The sequence below is a fragment of the Entelurus aequoreus genome, linkage group LG28 (assembly GCF_033978785.1).
Source record: "Entelurus aequoreus isolate RoL-2023_Sb linkage group LG28, RoL_Eaeq_v1.1, whole genome shotgun sequence".
NCBI classification, from domain to species: domain Eukaryota; kingdom Metazoa; phylum Chordata; class Actinopteri; order Syngnathiformes; family Syngnathidae; genus Entelurus; species Entelurus aequoreus.
This window is the reverse complement of record NC_084758.1, coordinates 12,355,956-12,371,082: the sequence shown is the minus strand read 5'-3', so window position 1 is coordinate 12,371,082 and position 15,127 is coordinate 12,355,956. Positions and strand designations below refer to the sequence as shown.

General features: G+C 38.7%; 1 protein-coding gene across 1 annotated transcript in view; it reads right to left on the bottom strand.

Moving 5' to 3' along the window:
* LOC133644895 (prominin-1-A-like) overlaps positions 1-15,127 on the bottom strand; it is a 162,299-nt gene that overhangs the window by 133,863 nt on the left and 13,309 nt on the right. The window contains exon 4 of the mRNA XM_062039649.1: positions 6,203-6,323. Coding sequence (XP_061895633.1) covers positions 6,203-6,323 — 121 coding nt within the window. The remainder of the gene's footprint in view (positions 1-6,202; positions 6,324-15,127) is intronic.

Genomic DNA, 15,127 nt, shown 5'->3' with positions numbered 1-15,127 from the left:
AGTCATTCAGAATCATGCTGTCATGCAGTGGACCTTAGGACTGAAAACTATCACCATATAAGTGTTTTATATCGGTCAATATCAATAGTTATTGGTAGTTTTTATACCCTGTCAAAAATAGGGACCAGGGGAAAAATATATTTGATAAGTGTGACCAGTAGATGGCAGTTACACATAAGAGATGCGTGTAGACTGCAATATGATGGCAGTCACACATAAGAGATACGTGTAGACTGCAATATGATGGCAGTCACACATAAGAGATACGTGTAGACTGCAATATGATGGCAGTCACACATAAGAGATACGTGTAGACTGCAATATGATGGCAGTCACACATAAGAGATACGTGTAGACTGCAATGTGATGGCAGTCACACATAAGAGATACGTGTGGACTGCAATATGATGGCAGTCACACATAAGAGATACGTGTAGACTGCAATATGATGGCAGTCACACATAAGAGATACATGTAGACTGCAATATGATGGCAGTCACACATAAGAGATACGTGTAGACTGCAATATGATGGCAGTCACACATAAGAGATACGTGTAGACTGCAATGTGATGGCAGTCACACATAAGAGATACGTGTGGACTGCAATATGATGGTAGTCACACATAAGAGATTTGTGTAGACTGCAATATGATGGCAGTCACACATAAAGATACGTGTGGACTGCAATATGATGGTAGTCACACAAGAGATTTGTGTAGACTGCAATATGATGGCAGTCACACATAAGAGATACGTGTAGACTGCAATGTGATGGCAGTCACACATAAGAGATACGTGTGGACTGCAATATGATGGCAGTCACACAAGAGATACGTGTAGACTGCAATATGATGGTAGTCACACATAAGAGATTTGTGTAGACTGCAATATGATGGCAGTCACACATAAGAGATACGTGTGGACTGCAATATGATGGCAGTCACACATAAGAGATACGTGTAGACTGCAATATGATGGTAGTCACACATAAGAGATTTGTGTAGACTGCAATATGATGGCAGTCACACATACGAGATACGTGTGGACTGCAATATGATGGTAGTCACACAAGATATTTGTGTAGACTGCAGTATGATGGCAGTCACACATAAGAGATACGTGTAGACTGCAATATGATGGCAGTCACACATAAGAGATACGTGTAGACTGCAATGTGATGGCAGTCACACAAGAGATACGTGTGGACTGCAATATGATGGCAGTCACACATAAGAGATACATGTAGACTGCAATATGATGGTACTCACACATACGAGATTTGTGTAGACTGCAATATGATGGCAGTCACACATAAGAGGTACGTGTGGACTGCAATATGATGGTAGTCACACAAGAGATTTGTGTAGACTGCAATATGATGGCAGTCACACGTAAGAGATATGTGTAGACTGCAATATGATGGCAGTCACACATAAGAGATACGTGTAGACTGCAATATGATGGTAGTCACACATAAGAGATTTGTGTAGACTGCAATATGATGGCAGTCACACATACGAGATACGTGTGGACTGCAATATGATGGTAGTCACACAAGATATTTGTGTAGACTGCAGTATGATGGCAGTCACACATAAGAGATACGTGTAGACTGCAATATGATGGCAGTCACACATAAGAGATACGTGTAGACTGCAATATGATGGCAGTCACACATAAGAGATACGTGTAGACTGCAATGTGATGGCAGTCACACAAGAGATACGTGTGGACTGCAATATGATGGCAGTCACACATAAGAGATACGTGTAGACTGCAATATGATGGCAGTCACACATAAGAGATACGTGTGGACTGCAATATGATGGCAGTCACACATAAGAGATACGTGTGGACTGCAATATGATGGTAGTCACACAAGAGATTTGTGTATACTGCAATATGATGGCAGTCACACATACGAGATACGTGTGGACTGCAATATGATGGCAGTCACACATAAGAGATACGTGTAGACTGCAATATGATGGCAGTCACACATAAGAGATACGTGTAGACTGCAATATGATGGCAGTCACACATAAGAGATACGTGTAGACTGCAATGTGATGGCAGTCACACAAGAGATACGTGTGGACTGCAATATGATGGCAGTCACACATAAGAGATACATGTAGACTGCAATATGATGGTAGTCACACATAAGAGATTTGTGTAGACTGCAATATGATGGCAGTCACACATACGAGATACGTGTGGACTGCAATATGATGGTAGTCACACAAGATATTTGTGTAGACTGCAGTATGATGGCAGTCACACATAAGAGATACGTGTAGACTGCAATATGATGGCAGTCACACATAAGAGATACGTGTAGACTGCAATATGATGGCAGTCACACATAAGAGATACGTGTAGACTGCAATGTGATGGCAGTCACACAAGAGATACGTGTGGACTGCAATATGATGGCAGTCACACATAAGAGATACGTGTAGACTGCAATATGATGGTAGTCACACATAAGAGATTTGTGTAGACTGCAATATGATGGCAGTCACACATACGAGATACGTGTGGACTGCAATATGATGGTAGTCACACAAGATATTTGTGTAGACTGCAGTATGATGGCAGTCACACATAAGAGATACGTGTAGACTGCAATATGATGGCAGTCACACATAAGAGATACGTGTAGACTGCAATGTGATGGCAGTCACACAAGAGATACGTGTGGACTGCAATATGATGGCAGTCACACATAAGAGATACATGTAGACTGCAATATGATGGTACTCACACATAAGAGATTTGTGTAGACTGCAATATGATGGCAGTCACACATAAGAGGTACGTGTGGACTGCAATATGATGGTAGTCACACAAGAGATTTGTGTAGACTGCAATATGATGGCAGTCACACGTAAGAGATATGTGTAGACTGCAATATGATGGCAGTCACACATAAGAGATACGTGTAGACTGCAATATGATGGTAGTCACACATAAGAGATTTGTGTAGACTGCAATATGATGGCAGTCACACATACGAGATACGTGTGGACTGCAATATGATGGTAGTCACACAAGATATTTGTGTAGACTGCAGTATGATGGCAGTCACACATAAGAGATACGTGTAGACTGCAATATGATGGCAGTCACACATAAGAGATACGTGTAGACTGCAATATGATGGCAGTCACACATAAGAGATACGTGTAGACTGCAATGTGATGGCAGTCACACAAGAGATACGTGTGGACTGCAATATGATGGCAGTCACACATAAGAGATACGTGTAGACTGCAATATGATGGCAGTCACACATAAGAGATACGTGTGGACTGCAATATGATGGCAGTCACACATAAGAGATACGTGTGGACTGCAATATGATGGTAGTCACACAAGAGATTTGTGTATACTGCAATATGATGGCAGTCACACATACGAGATACGTGTGGACTGCAATATGATGGCAGTCACACATAAGAGATACGTGTAGACTGCAATATGATGGCAGTCACACATAAGAGATACGTGTAGACTGCAATATGATGGCAGTCACACATAAGAGATACGTGTAGACTGCAATGTGATGGCAGTCACACAAGAGATACGTGTGGACTGCAATATGATGGCAGTCACACATAAGAGATACATGTAGACTGCAATATGATGGTAGTCACACATAAGAGATTTGTGTAGACTGCAATATGATGGCAGTCACACATACGAGATACGTGTGGACTGCAATATGATGGTAGTCACACAAGATATTTGTGTAGACTGCAGTATGATGGCAGTCACACATAAGAGATACGTGTAGACTGCAATATGATGGCAGTCACACATAAGAGATACGTGTAGACTGCAATATGATGGCAGTCACACATAAGAGATACGTGTAGACTGCAATGTGATGGCAGTCACACAAGAGATACGTGTGGACTGCAATATGATGGCAGTCACACATAAGAGATACGTGTAGACTGCAATATGATGGCAGTCACACATAAGAGATACGTGTGGACTGCAATATGATGGCAGTCACACATAAGAGATACGTGTAGACTGCAATATGATGGTAGTCACACAAGAGATTTGTGTATACTGCAATATGATGGCAGTCACACATACGAGATACGTGTGGACTGCAATATGATGGTAGTCACACAAGATATTTGTGTAGACTGCAGTATGATGGCAGTCACACATAAGAGATACGTGTAGACTGCAATATGATGGCAGTCACACATAAGAGATACGTGTAGACTGCAATGTGATGGCAGTCACACAAGAGATACGTGTGGACTGCAATATGATGGCAGTCACACATAAGAGATACATGTAGACTGCAATATGATGGTAGTCACACATAAGAGATTTGTGTAGACTGCAATATGATGGCAGTCACACATAAGAGATACGTGTGGACTGCAATATGATGGTAGTCACACAAGAGATTTGTGTAGACTGCAATATGATGGCAGTCACACATAAGAGATACGTGTAGACTACAATATGATGGCAGTCACACATAAGAGATACGTGTAGACTGCAATATGATGGTAGTCACACATAAGAGATTTGTGTAGACTGCAATATGATGGCAGTCACACATACGAGATACGTGTGGACTGCAATATGATGGTAGTCACACAAGATATTTGTGTAGACTGCAGTATGATGGCAGTCACACATAAGAGATACGTGTAGACTGCAATATGATGGCAGTCACACATAAGAGATACGTGTAGACTGCAATATGATGGCAGTCACACATAAGAGATACGTGTAGACTGCAATGTGATGGCAGTCACACAAGAGATACGTGTGGACTGCAATATGATGGCAGTCACACATAAGAGATACGTGTAGACTGCAATATGATGGCAGTCACACATAAGAGATACGTGTGGACTGCAATATGATGGCAGTCACACATAAGAGATACGTGTAGACTGCAATATGATGGTAGTCACACATAAGAGATTTGTGTAGACTGCAATATGATGGCAGTCACACATACGAGATACGTGTGGACTGCAATATGATGGTAGTCACACAAGATATTTGTGTAGACTGCAGTATGATGGCAGTCACACATAAGAGATACGTGTAGACTGCAATATGATGGCAGTCACACATAAGAGATACGTGTAGACTGCAATGTGATGGCAGTCACACAAGAGATACGTGTGGACTGCAATATGATGGCAGTCACACATAAGAGATACATGTAGACTGCAATATGATGGTAGTCACACATAAGAGATTTGTGTGGACTGCAATATGATGGCAGTCACACATAAGAGATACGTGTGGACTGCAATATGATGGTAGTCACACAAGAGATTTGTGTAGACTGCAATATGATGGCAGTCACACATAAGAGATACGTGTAGACTACAATATGATGGCAGTCACACATAAGAGATACGTGTAGACTGCAATATGATGGCAGTCACACATAAGAGATATGTGTAGACTGCAATATGATGGCACTCACACATTAGAGATACGTGTAGACTGCAATGTGATGGCAGTCACACATAAGAGATACGTGTAGACTGCAATATGATGGCAGTCACACATAAGAGATACGTGTAGACTGCAATATGATGGCAGTCACACATAAGAGATACGTGTAGACTGCAATGTGATGGCAGTCACACATAAGAGATACGTGTAGACTGCAATATGATGGCAGTCACACATAAGAGATATGTTTAGACTGCAATATGATGGCAGTCACACATAAGAGATACGTGTAGACTGCAATGTGATGGCAGTCACACATAAGAGATACGTTTAGACTGCAATATGATGGCAGTCACACATAAGAGATACGTGTAGACTGCATTCATCGGCAGTGCGCCTTATAATCCGGTGCACCCTATGGTCTGGAAAATACGGCATATATTGATATCGTTTTATCGCCTCAACCTGTCAATCAATTAGTCCATTTAGAGACGTAACTAAAAAGTGTATTATTTATAAAGTGTGGTAAAACTTCCGGGGTTAGTATTACCGTTTTAAATGAAAATGATGGTATTTTGATCAACTCACGGACTGGCTCGTTATCTTAAATACTAACATGAAAACAAAAGACATTAACTTATTTCCCATGAAGAAACACCATACCCCAATCTGAACATGAGCAACTCCAATATTTAATGGTGCACTCGTCGTGATCGATCAATACTCAGAAGAAAGGTGTGTCATACCGTGGGCGTGTCGTTGGCGAAGGTGTGCAGGTCCCTCATGTTGCTGTTGACCAGACGGCGGATGTTCTTGACTTGAGCGCTCAGGTTCTGGTTGGCGGCGTACGCGCACAACACGCCGATCCTGCAAGACGACAGGACATCCTGTTAAGCGGTGACAGCTTCCTGTCGGCATGGCAACCTCGCAGCGACTCACAATTTGAATCCCATTCTCAGGTTGATGATTTGATTCAAAATAGAGTCTTGATTCAACATGATTCTCCATTCAAACTTATTGTCATTAGTTTGCGGCTCCAGTGCCGCAGCGAGCACCACCAGCCATGAATGTTACAATAATATCTCAATGGCAGACATGTATCCATGAAAATATTGAGAAGCTGCTAACGGTGTATTTGACGGCAAAGCAGAGAGCAAAGAGGTCCACTCTCCAAGGTAAATACTGTACATTATTGGAAAATGTGAAAGGAGTCATCACACTAAAACATGTTGGAAATAAGGTTAGAGAAAAAAACAGGAATTCCTGGAAATTTGTTGAACGTGGAAAAATATTTGTTAGAATTTCCAGGATGAGTTAAATGTGTTGAAGGTGGAATGGTTTGAATCGTTTGAAAAATGTGGGAACTTTGAAGAATATCCCATTGATTTCAATGGGAATTTCCCCAAAATTTGGTAATTTCGGGAAAAGTGGGAATTTTTTTGAAAATGGTAAAAAAACCCTTGAATGTTCTGAATCAGTTGAAATGGTTGGTGTTCGAATTTTTAAAATCGGTTGAGAAATGTTGAAGCACTAACATGTTGAATTGAAAAATGGTATTACGGAATTCCTAGAATTTCGGGAAAACCGGTCATTTTTCCAGTTCCAAAAACAACTTTGTTTTTTGTCCTGATTAAGAGGAATGTTTTGACCGTGAAACGGTTGAAGTGGGTTGAAAAATGTGGAAGGAGTCATCGCACTAAAACATGTTGGAAATAAGGTTAGAAAAACAAAACAGGAATTCCTGGAAATTTGTTGAACGTGGAAAAATATTTGTTAGAATTTCCAAGATGAGTTAAATGTGTTGAAGGTGGAATGGTTTGAATCGTTTGAAAAATGTGGGAACTTTGAAGAATATCCCATTGATTTCAATAGGAATTTCCCCAAAATATGGTAATTTCGGGAAAAGCGGGAATTTTTTTGAAAATGGTGAAAAAACCTTGAATGTTCTGAATCAGTTGGAATGGTTGGTGTTGGAATTTTTTTGAATCGGTCGAGAAATGTTGAAGTAGTAACATGTTGAATTGAAAAATGTATTACGGAATTCCTGGAATTTCGGGAAAACCGGTCATTTTTTCAGTTCCAAAAACAACTTTGTTTTTTGTCCTGATTAAGAGGAATGTTTGACGGTGGAACGCTTGAAATGGGTTGAAAAATGTGAAAGGAGTCATCGCACTAAAACATGTTGGAAATAAGGTTAGAGAAAAAAACAGGAATTCTTGGAAATTTGTTGAACGTGGAAAAATATTTGTTAGAATTTCCAGGATGAGTTGAATGTGTTGAAGGTGGAATGGTTTGAATCGGTTGAAAAATGTGGGAACTTTGAAGAATATCCCATTGATTTCAATGGGAAATTCCCCAAAATTTGGTAATTTCGGGAAAAGCGGGAATTTTTTTGAAAATGGTGAAAAAACCTTGAATGTTCTGAATGAGTTGAAATGGTTGGTGTTGGAATTTTTTTAAATCGGTCGAGAAATGTTGAAGTAGTAACATGTTGAATTGAAAAATGTTATTACGGAATTCCTGGAATTTCGGGAAAACCGGTCATTTTTTCAGTTCCAAAAACAACTTTGTTTTTTGTCCTGATTAAGAGGAATGTTTGACGGTGGAACGCTTGAAATGGGTTGAAAAATGTGAAAGGAGTCATCGCACTAAAACATGTTGGAAATAAGGTTAGAGAAAAAAACAGGAATTCCTGGAAATTTGTTGAACGTGGAAAAATATTTGTTAGAATTTCCAGGATGAGTTGAATGTGTTGAAGGTGGAATGGTTTGAATCGTTTGAAAAATGTGGGAACTTTGAAGAATATCCCATTGATTTCAAATGGAATTTCCCCAAAATTTGGTAATTTCAGGAAAAGCGGGAATTTCTTTGAAAATGGTGAAAAAAACTTGAATGTTCTGAATCAGTTGAAATGGTTGGTGTTGGAATTTTTAAAATCGGTCGAGAAATGTTGAAGTAGTAACATGTTGAATTGAAAAATGGTATTACAGAATTCCTGGAATTTCGGGAAAACTGGTAATTTTTCCAGTTCCAAAAACAACTTTGTTTTTTGTCCTGATTAAGAGGAATGTTTGACGGTGGAACGGTTGAAGTGGGTTGAAAAGTGTGGAATGAGTAGTCGCCAGAAAAAAGGGTGGAAATAGGGCGTTGGAAAAGCAGGAATTATGGAACTTCCTGGATTTTTTTAGAACTTGAAAAAAACAGTAGTTTAAATTTCCAGGATGAGTGGAATATGTTGAAGGTGGAATGGTTTGAATCGGTTGAAAAATGTGGGAACTTTGAAGAATATCCCAATGATTTCAATGGGAATTTCCCCAAAATTTGGTAATTTCGGGAAAAGCGGGAATTTTTTTGAAAATGGTGAAAAAACCTTGAATGTTCTGAATGAGTTGAAACGGTTGGTGTTGGAATTTTTTTAAATCGGTCGAGAAATGTTGAAGTAGTAACATGTTGAATTGAAAAATGTTATTACGAAATTCCTGGAATTTCGGGAAAACCGGTCATTTTTCCAGTTCCAAAAACAACTTTTGTTTTTTTGTCCTGATTAAGAGGAATGTTTGACGGTGGAACGCTTGAAATGGGTTGAAAAATGTGAAAGGAGTCATCGCACTAAAACATGTTGGAAATAAGGTTAGAGAAAAAAACAGGAATTCCTGGAAATTTGTTGAACGTGGAAAAATATTTGTTAGAATTTCCAGGATGAGTTGAATGTGTTGAAGGTGGAATGGTTTGAATCGGTTGAAAAATGTGGGAACTGTGAAGAATATCCCATTGATTTCAATGGGAAATTCCCCAAAATTTGGTAATTTTGGGAAAAGCGGGAATTTTTTTGGAAAATGGTAAAAAAAAAACTTGAATGTTCTGAATGAGTTGAAATGGTTGGTGTTGGAAATTTTTTTTAAATCGGTCGAGAAATGTTGAAGTAGTAACATGTTGAATTGAAAAATGGTATTACAGAATTCCTGGAATTTCGGGAAAACTGGTCATTTTTCCAGTTCCAAAAACAGCCTTGTTTTTTGTCCTGATTAAGAGGAATGTTTGACGGTGGAACGCTTGAAATGGGTTGAAAAATGTGAAAGGAGTCATCGCACTAAAACATGTTGGAAATAAGGTTAGAGAAAAAAACAGGAATTCCTGGAAATTTGTTGAACGTGGAAAAATATTTGTTAGAATTTCCAGGATGAGTTGAATGTGTTGAAGGTGGAATGGTTTGAATCGGTTGAAAAATGTGGGAACTTTGAAGAACATCCCGTTGATTTCAATGGGAAATTCCCCAAAATTTGGTAATTTCGGGAAAAGCGGGAATTTTTTTGAAAATGGTGAAAAAACCTTGAATGTTCTGAATGAGTTGAAATGGTTGGTGTTGGAATTTTTTTAAATCGGTCGAGAAATGTTGAAGTAGTAACATGTTGAATTAAAAAATGTTATTACGGAATTCCTGGAATTTCGGGAAAACCGGTCATTTTTTCAGTTACAAAAACAACTTTTTTTTTTGTCCTGATTAAGAGGAATGTTTGACGGTGGAACGCTTGAAATGGGTTGAAAAATGTGAAAGGAGTCATCGCACTAAAACATGTTGGAAATAAGGTTAGAGAAAAAAACAGGAATTCCTGGAAATTTGTTGAACGTGGAAAAATATTTGTAAGAATTTCCAGGATGAGTTGAATGTGTTGAAGGTGGAATGGTTTGAATCGGTTGAAAAATGTGGGAACTTTGAAGAACATCCCATTGATTTCAATGGGAAATTCCCCAAAATTTGGTAATTTTGGGAAAAGCGGGAATTTTTTTGGAAAATGGTAAAAAAAAACCTTGAATGTTCTGAATGAGTTGAAATGGTTGGTGTTGGAATTTTTTTTAAATCGGTCGAGAAATGTTGAAGTAGTAACATGTTGAATTGAAAAATGTTATTACGGAATTCCTGGAATTTTGGGAAAACCGGTCATTTTTTCAGTTCCAAAAACAACTTTGTTTTTTGTCCTGATTAAGAGGAATGTTAGACGGTGGAACGCTTGAAGTGGGTTGAAAAATGTGAAAGGAGTCATCGCACTAAAACATGTTGGAAATAAGATTAGAGAAAAAAACAGGAATTCCTGGAAATTTGTTGAACGTGGAAAAATATTTGTTAGAATTTCCAGGATGAGTTGAATGTGTTGAAGGTGGAATGGTTTGAATCGGTTGAAAAATGTGGGAACTTTGAAGAATATCCCATTGATTTCAATGGGAATTTCCCTAAAATTTGGTAATTTCGGGAAAAGCGGGAATTTTTTTGAAAATGGTAAAAAAAAACTTGAATGTTCTGAATGAGTTGAAATGGTTGGTGTTGGAATTTTTTTTAAATCGGTCGAGAAATGTTGAAGTAGTAACATGTTGAATTGAAAAATGGTCACACGGAATTCCTGGAATTTCAGGAAAACCGATCATTTTTCCAGTTCCAAAAACAACTTTGTTTTTTGTCCTGATTAAGAAGAATGTTTGACGGTGGAACGCTTGAAGTGGGTTGAAAAATGTGGAAGGAGTAGTCGCCAGAAAAAAGGGTGGAAATAGGGCTTTGGAAAAGCAGGAATTATGGAACTTCCTGGAATTTTTTAGAACTTGAAAAAAACAGTAGTTTAAATTTCCAGTATGAGTGGAATATGTTGAAGGTGGAATGGTTTGAATCGGTTGAAAAATGTGGGAACTTTGAAGAATATCCTTTTGATTTCAATGGGAATTTCCCCAAAATTTGGTAATTTCGGGGAAAGCGGAAATTTTTTTGGAAAATGGTGAAAAAACCTTGAATGTTCTGAATCAGTTGAAATGGTTGGTGTTGGAATTTTTAAAATCGGTTGAGAAATGTTGAAGTACTAACATGTTTAATTGAAAAATGGTATTACGGAATTCCTGGAATTTCGGGAAAACCGGTCATTTTTTCAGTTCCAAAAACAACTTTGTTTTTTGTCCTGATTAAGAGGAATGTTTGACGGTGGAACGCTTGAAATGGGTTGAAAAATGTGAAAGGAGTCATCGCACTAAAACATGTTGGAAATAAGGTTAGAGAAAAAAACAGGAATTCCTGGAAATTTGTTGAACGTGGAAAAATATTTGTTAGAATTTCCAGGATGAGTTGAATGTGTTGAAGGTGGAATGGTTTGAATCGGTTGAAAAATGTGGGAACTTTGAAGAACATCCCATTGATTTCAATGGGAAATTCCCCAAAATTTGGTAATTTTGGGAAAAGCGGGAATTTTTTTGGAAAATGGTAAAAAAAACCTTGAATGTTCTGAAGGAGTTGAAATGGTTGGTGTTGGAATTTTTTTTAAATCGGTCGAGAAATGTTGAAGTAGTAACACGTTGAATTGAAAAATGGTCAAACGGAATTCCTGGAATTTCGGGAAAACCGGTCAATTTCCCAGTTCCAAAAACAACTTTGTTTTTTGTCCTGATTAAGAGGAATGTTTGACGGTGGAACGCTTGAAATGGGTTGAAAAATGTGAAAGGAGTCATCGCACTAAAACATGTTGGAAATAAGGTTAGAGAAAAAAACAGGAATTCCTGGAAATTTGTTGAACGTGGAAAAATATTTGTCAGAATTTCCAGGATGAGTTGAATGTGTTGAAGGTGGAATGGTTTGAATCGGTTGAAAAATGTGGGAACTTTGAAGAACATCCCATTGATTTCAATGGGAAATTCCCCCAAATTTGGTAATTTTGGGAAAAGCGGGAATTTTTTTGGAAAATGGTAAAAAAAAACCTTGAATGTTCTGAATGAGTTGAAATGGTTGGTGTTGGACTTTTTTTTTAAATTGGTCGAGAAATGTTGAAGTAGTAACATGTTGAATTGAAAAATGGTATTACAGAATTCCTGGAATTTCGGGAAAACTGGTAATTTTTCCAGTACCAAAAACAGCCTTGTTTTTTGTCCTGATTAAGAGGAATGTTTGACGGTGGAACGCTTGAAGTGGGTTGAAAAGTGTGGAAGGAGTAGTCGCCAGAAAAAAGGGCTTTGGAAAAGCAGGAATTATGGAACTTCCTGGAATTTTTTAGAACTTGAAAAAAATAGCAGTTTAAATTTCCAGGATGAGTGGAATATGTTGAAGGTGGAATGGTTTGAATCGTTTGAAAAATGTGGAAATGGTGGAAGTTCGAAAAATGGCCAATTCATTTTGAACGGGAAAAATGTCCCGGAAAACCTGGAATTCTGGGAAATCTGGGAATTTTTGGAATTTGCCCGCGATTCCCGAATAGGCTGAACAGTTTGAAGTCGGAACGCTTTGAATCGGGTGAAAAATGTGGAAGGTAGAGCGCGCCAAAATCTGGAGAAGAAGAAGAAGGGGAGGTTTAAAAACCATATGTGTGAATGTTTGGAGCATTCACACTATCAGCTCATTTCTAAAAGTTGCAATACAAATAAGATTTTATCATCAAAAAACAATAATAGTTAATAACACACAGAAAAGGACCGAAAATTTGTACCAATGAGTACCGGTATAATTGGTACCGTATTGGTTGAAACGTGAATGGTACCTCTATTATCATTTTTCCCTTCCTCACGTCTTGACTCTTCTGGCTGCAGTGCGTCAAAGAAAAAAAGACCTTAAGAAGTGGACAACGTGCACATCTTCAAACACGTGACTAGATCTGCGCCTACGACATGTAAGCAGCATAGTGGTCTCATTGTTGACACCTCCTCCTCAATAAGACCCTCGCTGCGTTCCCTCGTAACGTCCCCGACTTGTACCGAGACCCGGGACTTGCTGTTCTTCTCCTTCTTTCTTTGTATTCAACATGAAGGAAGAAAGCGCCAACATGACCAGGAGGCTCATTAATATTTGAAGTCATCAATTTTGAAAAAAGAGAACACTTTGTGTGAATTATTATTATTATTATTATTATTTCAACAGCATTGTTGGACTCAATCCGCATTTTTAAATTAACAAGACTCGTCAACAGAATGGTGCATTAATATGGCCGATGTTTCAAGCCTAATGAGCTTCAGCAACATCAAGGCGAGCACACACCATAATACTACAAACCCCGTTTCCATATGAGTTGGGAAATTGTGTTAGATGTAAATATAAACGGAATACAATGATTTGCAAATCATTCTCAACCCATATTCAGTTGAATATGCTACAAAGACAACATATTTGATGTTCAAACTTTTTTGTGCAAATAATCATTCACTTTAGAATTTGATGGCAGCAACACGTGCCAAAGAAGTTGGGAAAGGTGGCAATAAATACTGATAAAGTTGAGGAATGCTCATCAAACACTTATTTGGAACATCCCACAGGTGAACAGGGTAATTGGGAACAGGTGGGTGCCATGATTGGGTATAAAAGTAGATTCCATGAAATGCTCAGTCATTCACAAACAAGGATGGGGCGAGGGTCACCACTTTGTCAACAAATGCGTGAGCAAATTGTTGAACAGTTTAAGAACAACATTTCTCAACCAGCTTTTGCAAGGAATTTAGGGATTTCACCATCTACGCTCCGTAATATCATCAAAGGGTTCAGAGAATCTGGAGAAATCACTGCACGTAAGCAGCTAAGCCCGTGACCTTCCGTCCCTCGGGCTGTACTGCATCAACAAGCCACATCAGTGTGTAAAGGATATCACCACATGGGCTCAGGAACACTTCAGAAACCCACTGTCAGTAACTACAGTTGGTCGCCACATCCGTAAGTGCAAGTTAAAACTCTCCTATGCAAGGCGAAAACCGTTTATCAACAACACCCAGAAACGCCGTCGGCTTCGCCGGGCCTGAGCTCATCTAAGATGGACTGATACAAAGTGGAAAAGTGTTCTACGGTCTGACGAGTCCACATTTCAAAATGTTTTTGGAAACTGTGGACGTCGTGTCCTCCGGACCAAAGAGGAAAAGAACCATCCGGATTGTTCTAGGCGCAAAGTGTAAAAGGCAGCATGTGTGATGGTATGGGGGTGTATTAGTGCCCAAGACATGGGTAACTTACACATCTGTGAAGGCACCATTAATACTGAAAGGTACATACAGCTTTTGGAGCAACATATGTTGCCATCCAAGCAACGTTACCATGGACGCCCCTGCTTATTTCAGCAAGACACTGCCGAGCCACGTGTTACATCAACGTGGCTTCATAGTAAAAGAGTGCGGGTACTAGACTGGCCTGCCTGTAGTCCAGACCTGTCTCCCATTGTGAAAATGTGTGGCGCATTATGAAGCCTAAAATAGCACAAGGGAGACCCCCGGACTGTTGAACAACTTAACTTAATTTTTTTTTATGAGTTTGAACATCAAATATCTTGTCTGCCAACCCATATTCAATTGAATATGGGTTGAAAAATATTTGCAAATCATTGTATTCCGTTTATATTTACATCTAACACAATTTCCCAACTCATATGGAAACGGGGTTTGTATATATATATATATATATATATATATATATATATATATATATATATATATATATATATATATATATATATATATATATATATATATATACCTTGGCAAGTTTCACTGCAATAAGGCGCTTTTGGTAGCTTCTGCTTGAATTTTTGACCACTCCTCTTGACAAAATGGGTGCAGTTCAGCTAAATGTGTTGCTTTTCTGACATGGACTTGTTTCTTCAGCATTGTCCACACCTTTAAGTCAGGACTTTGGGAAGGCCATTCTAAAACCTTCATTCTAGCCCGATTTCCTT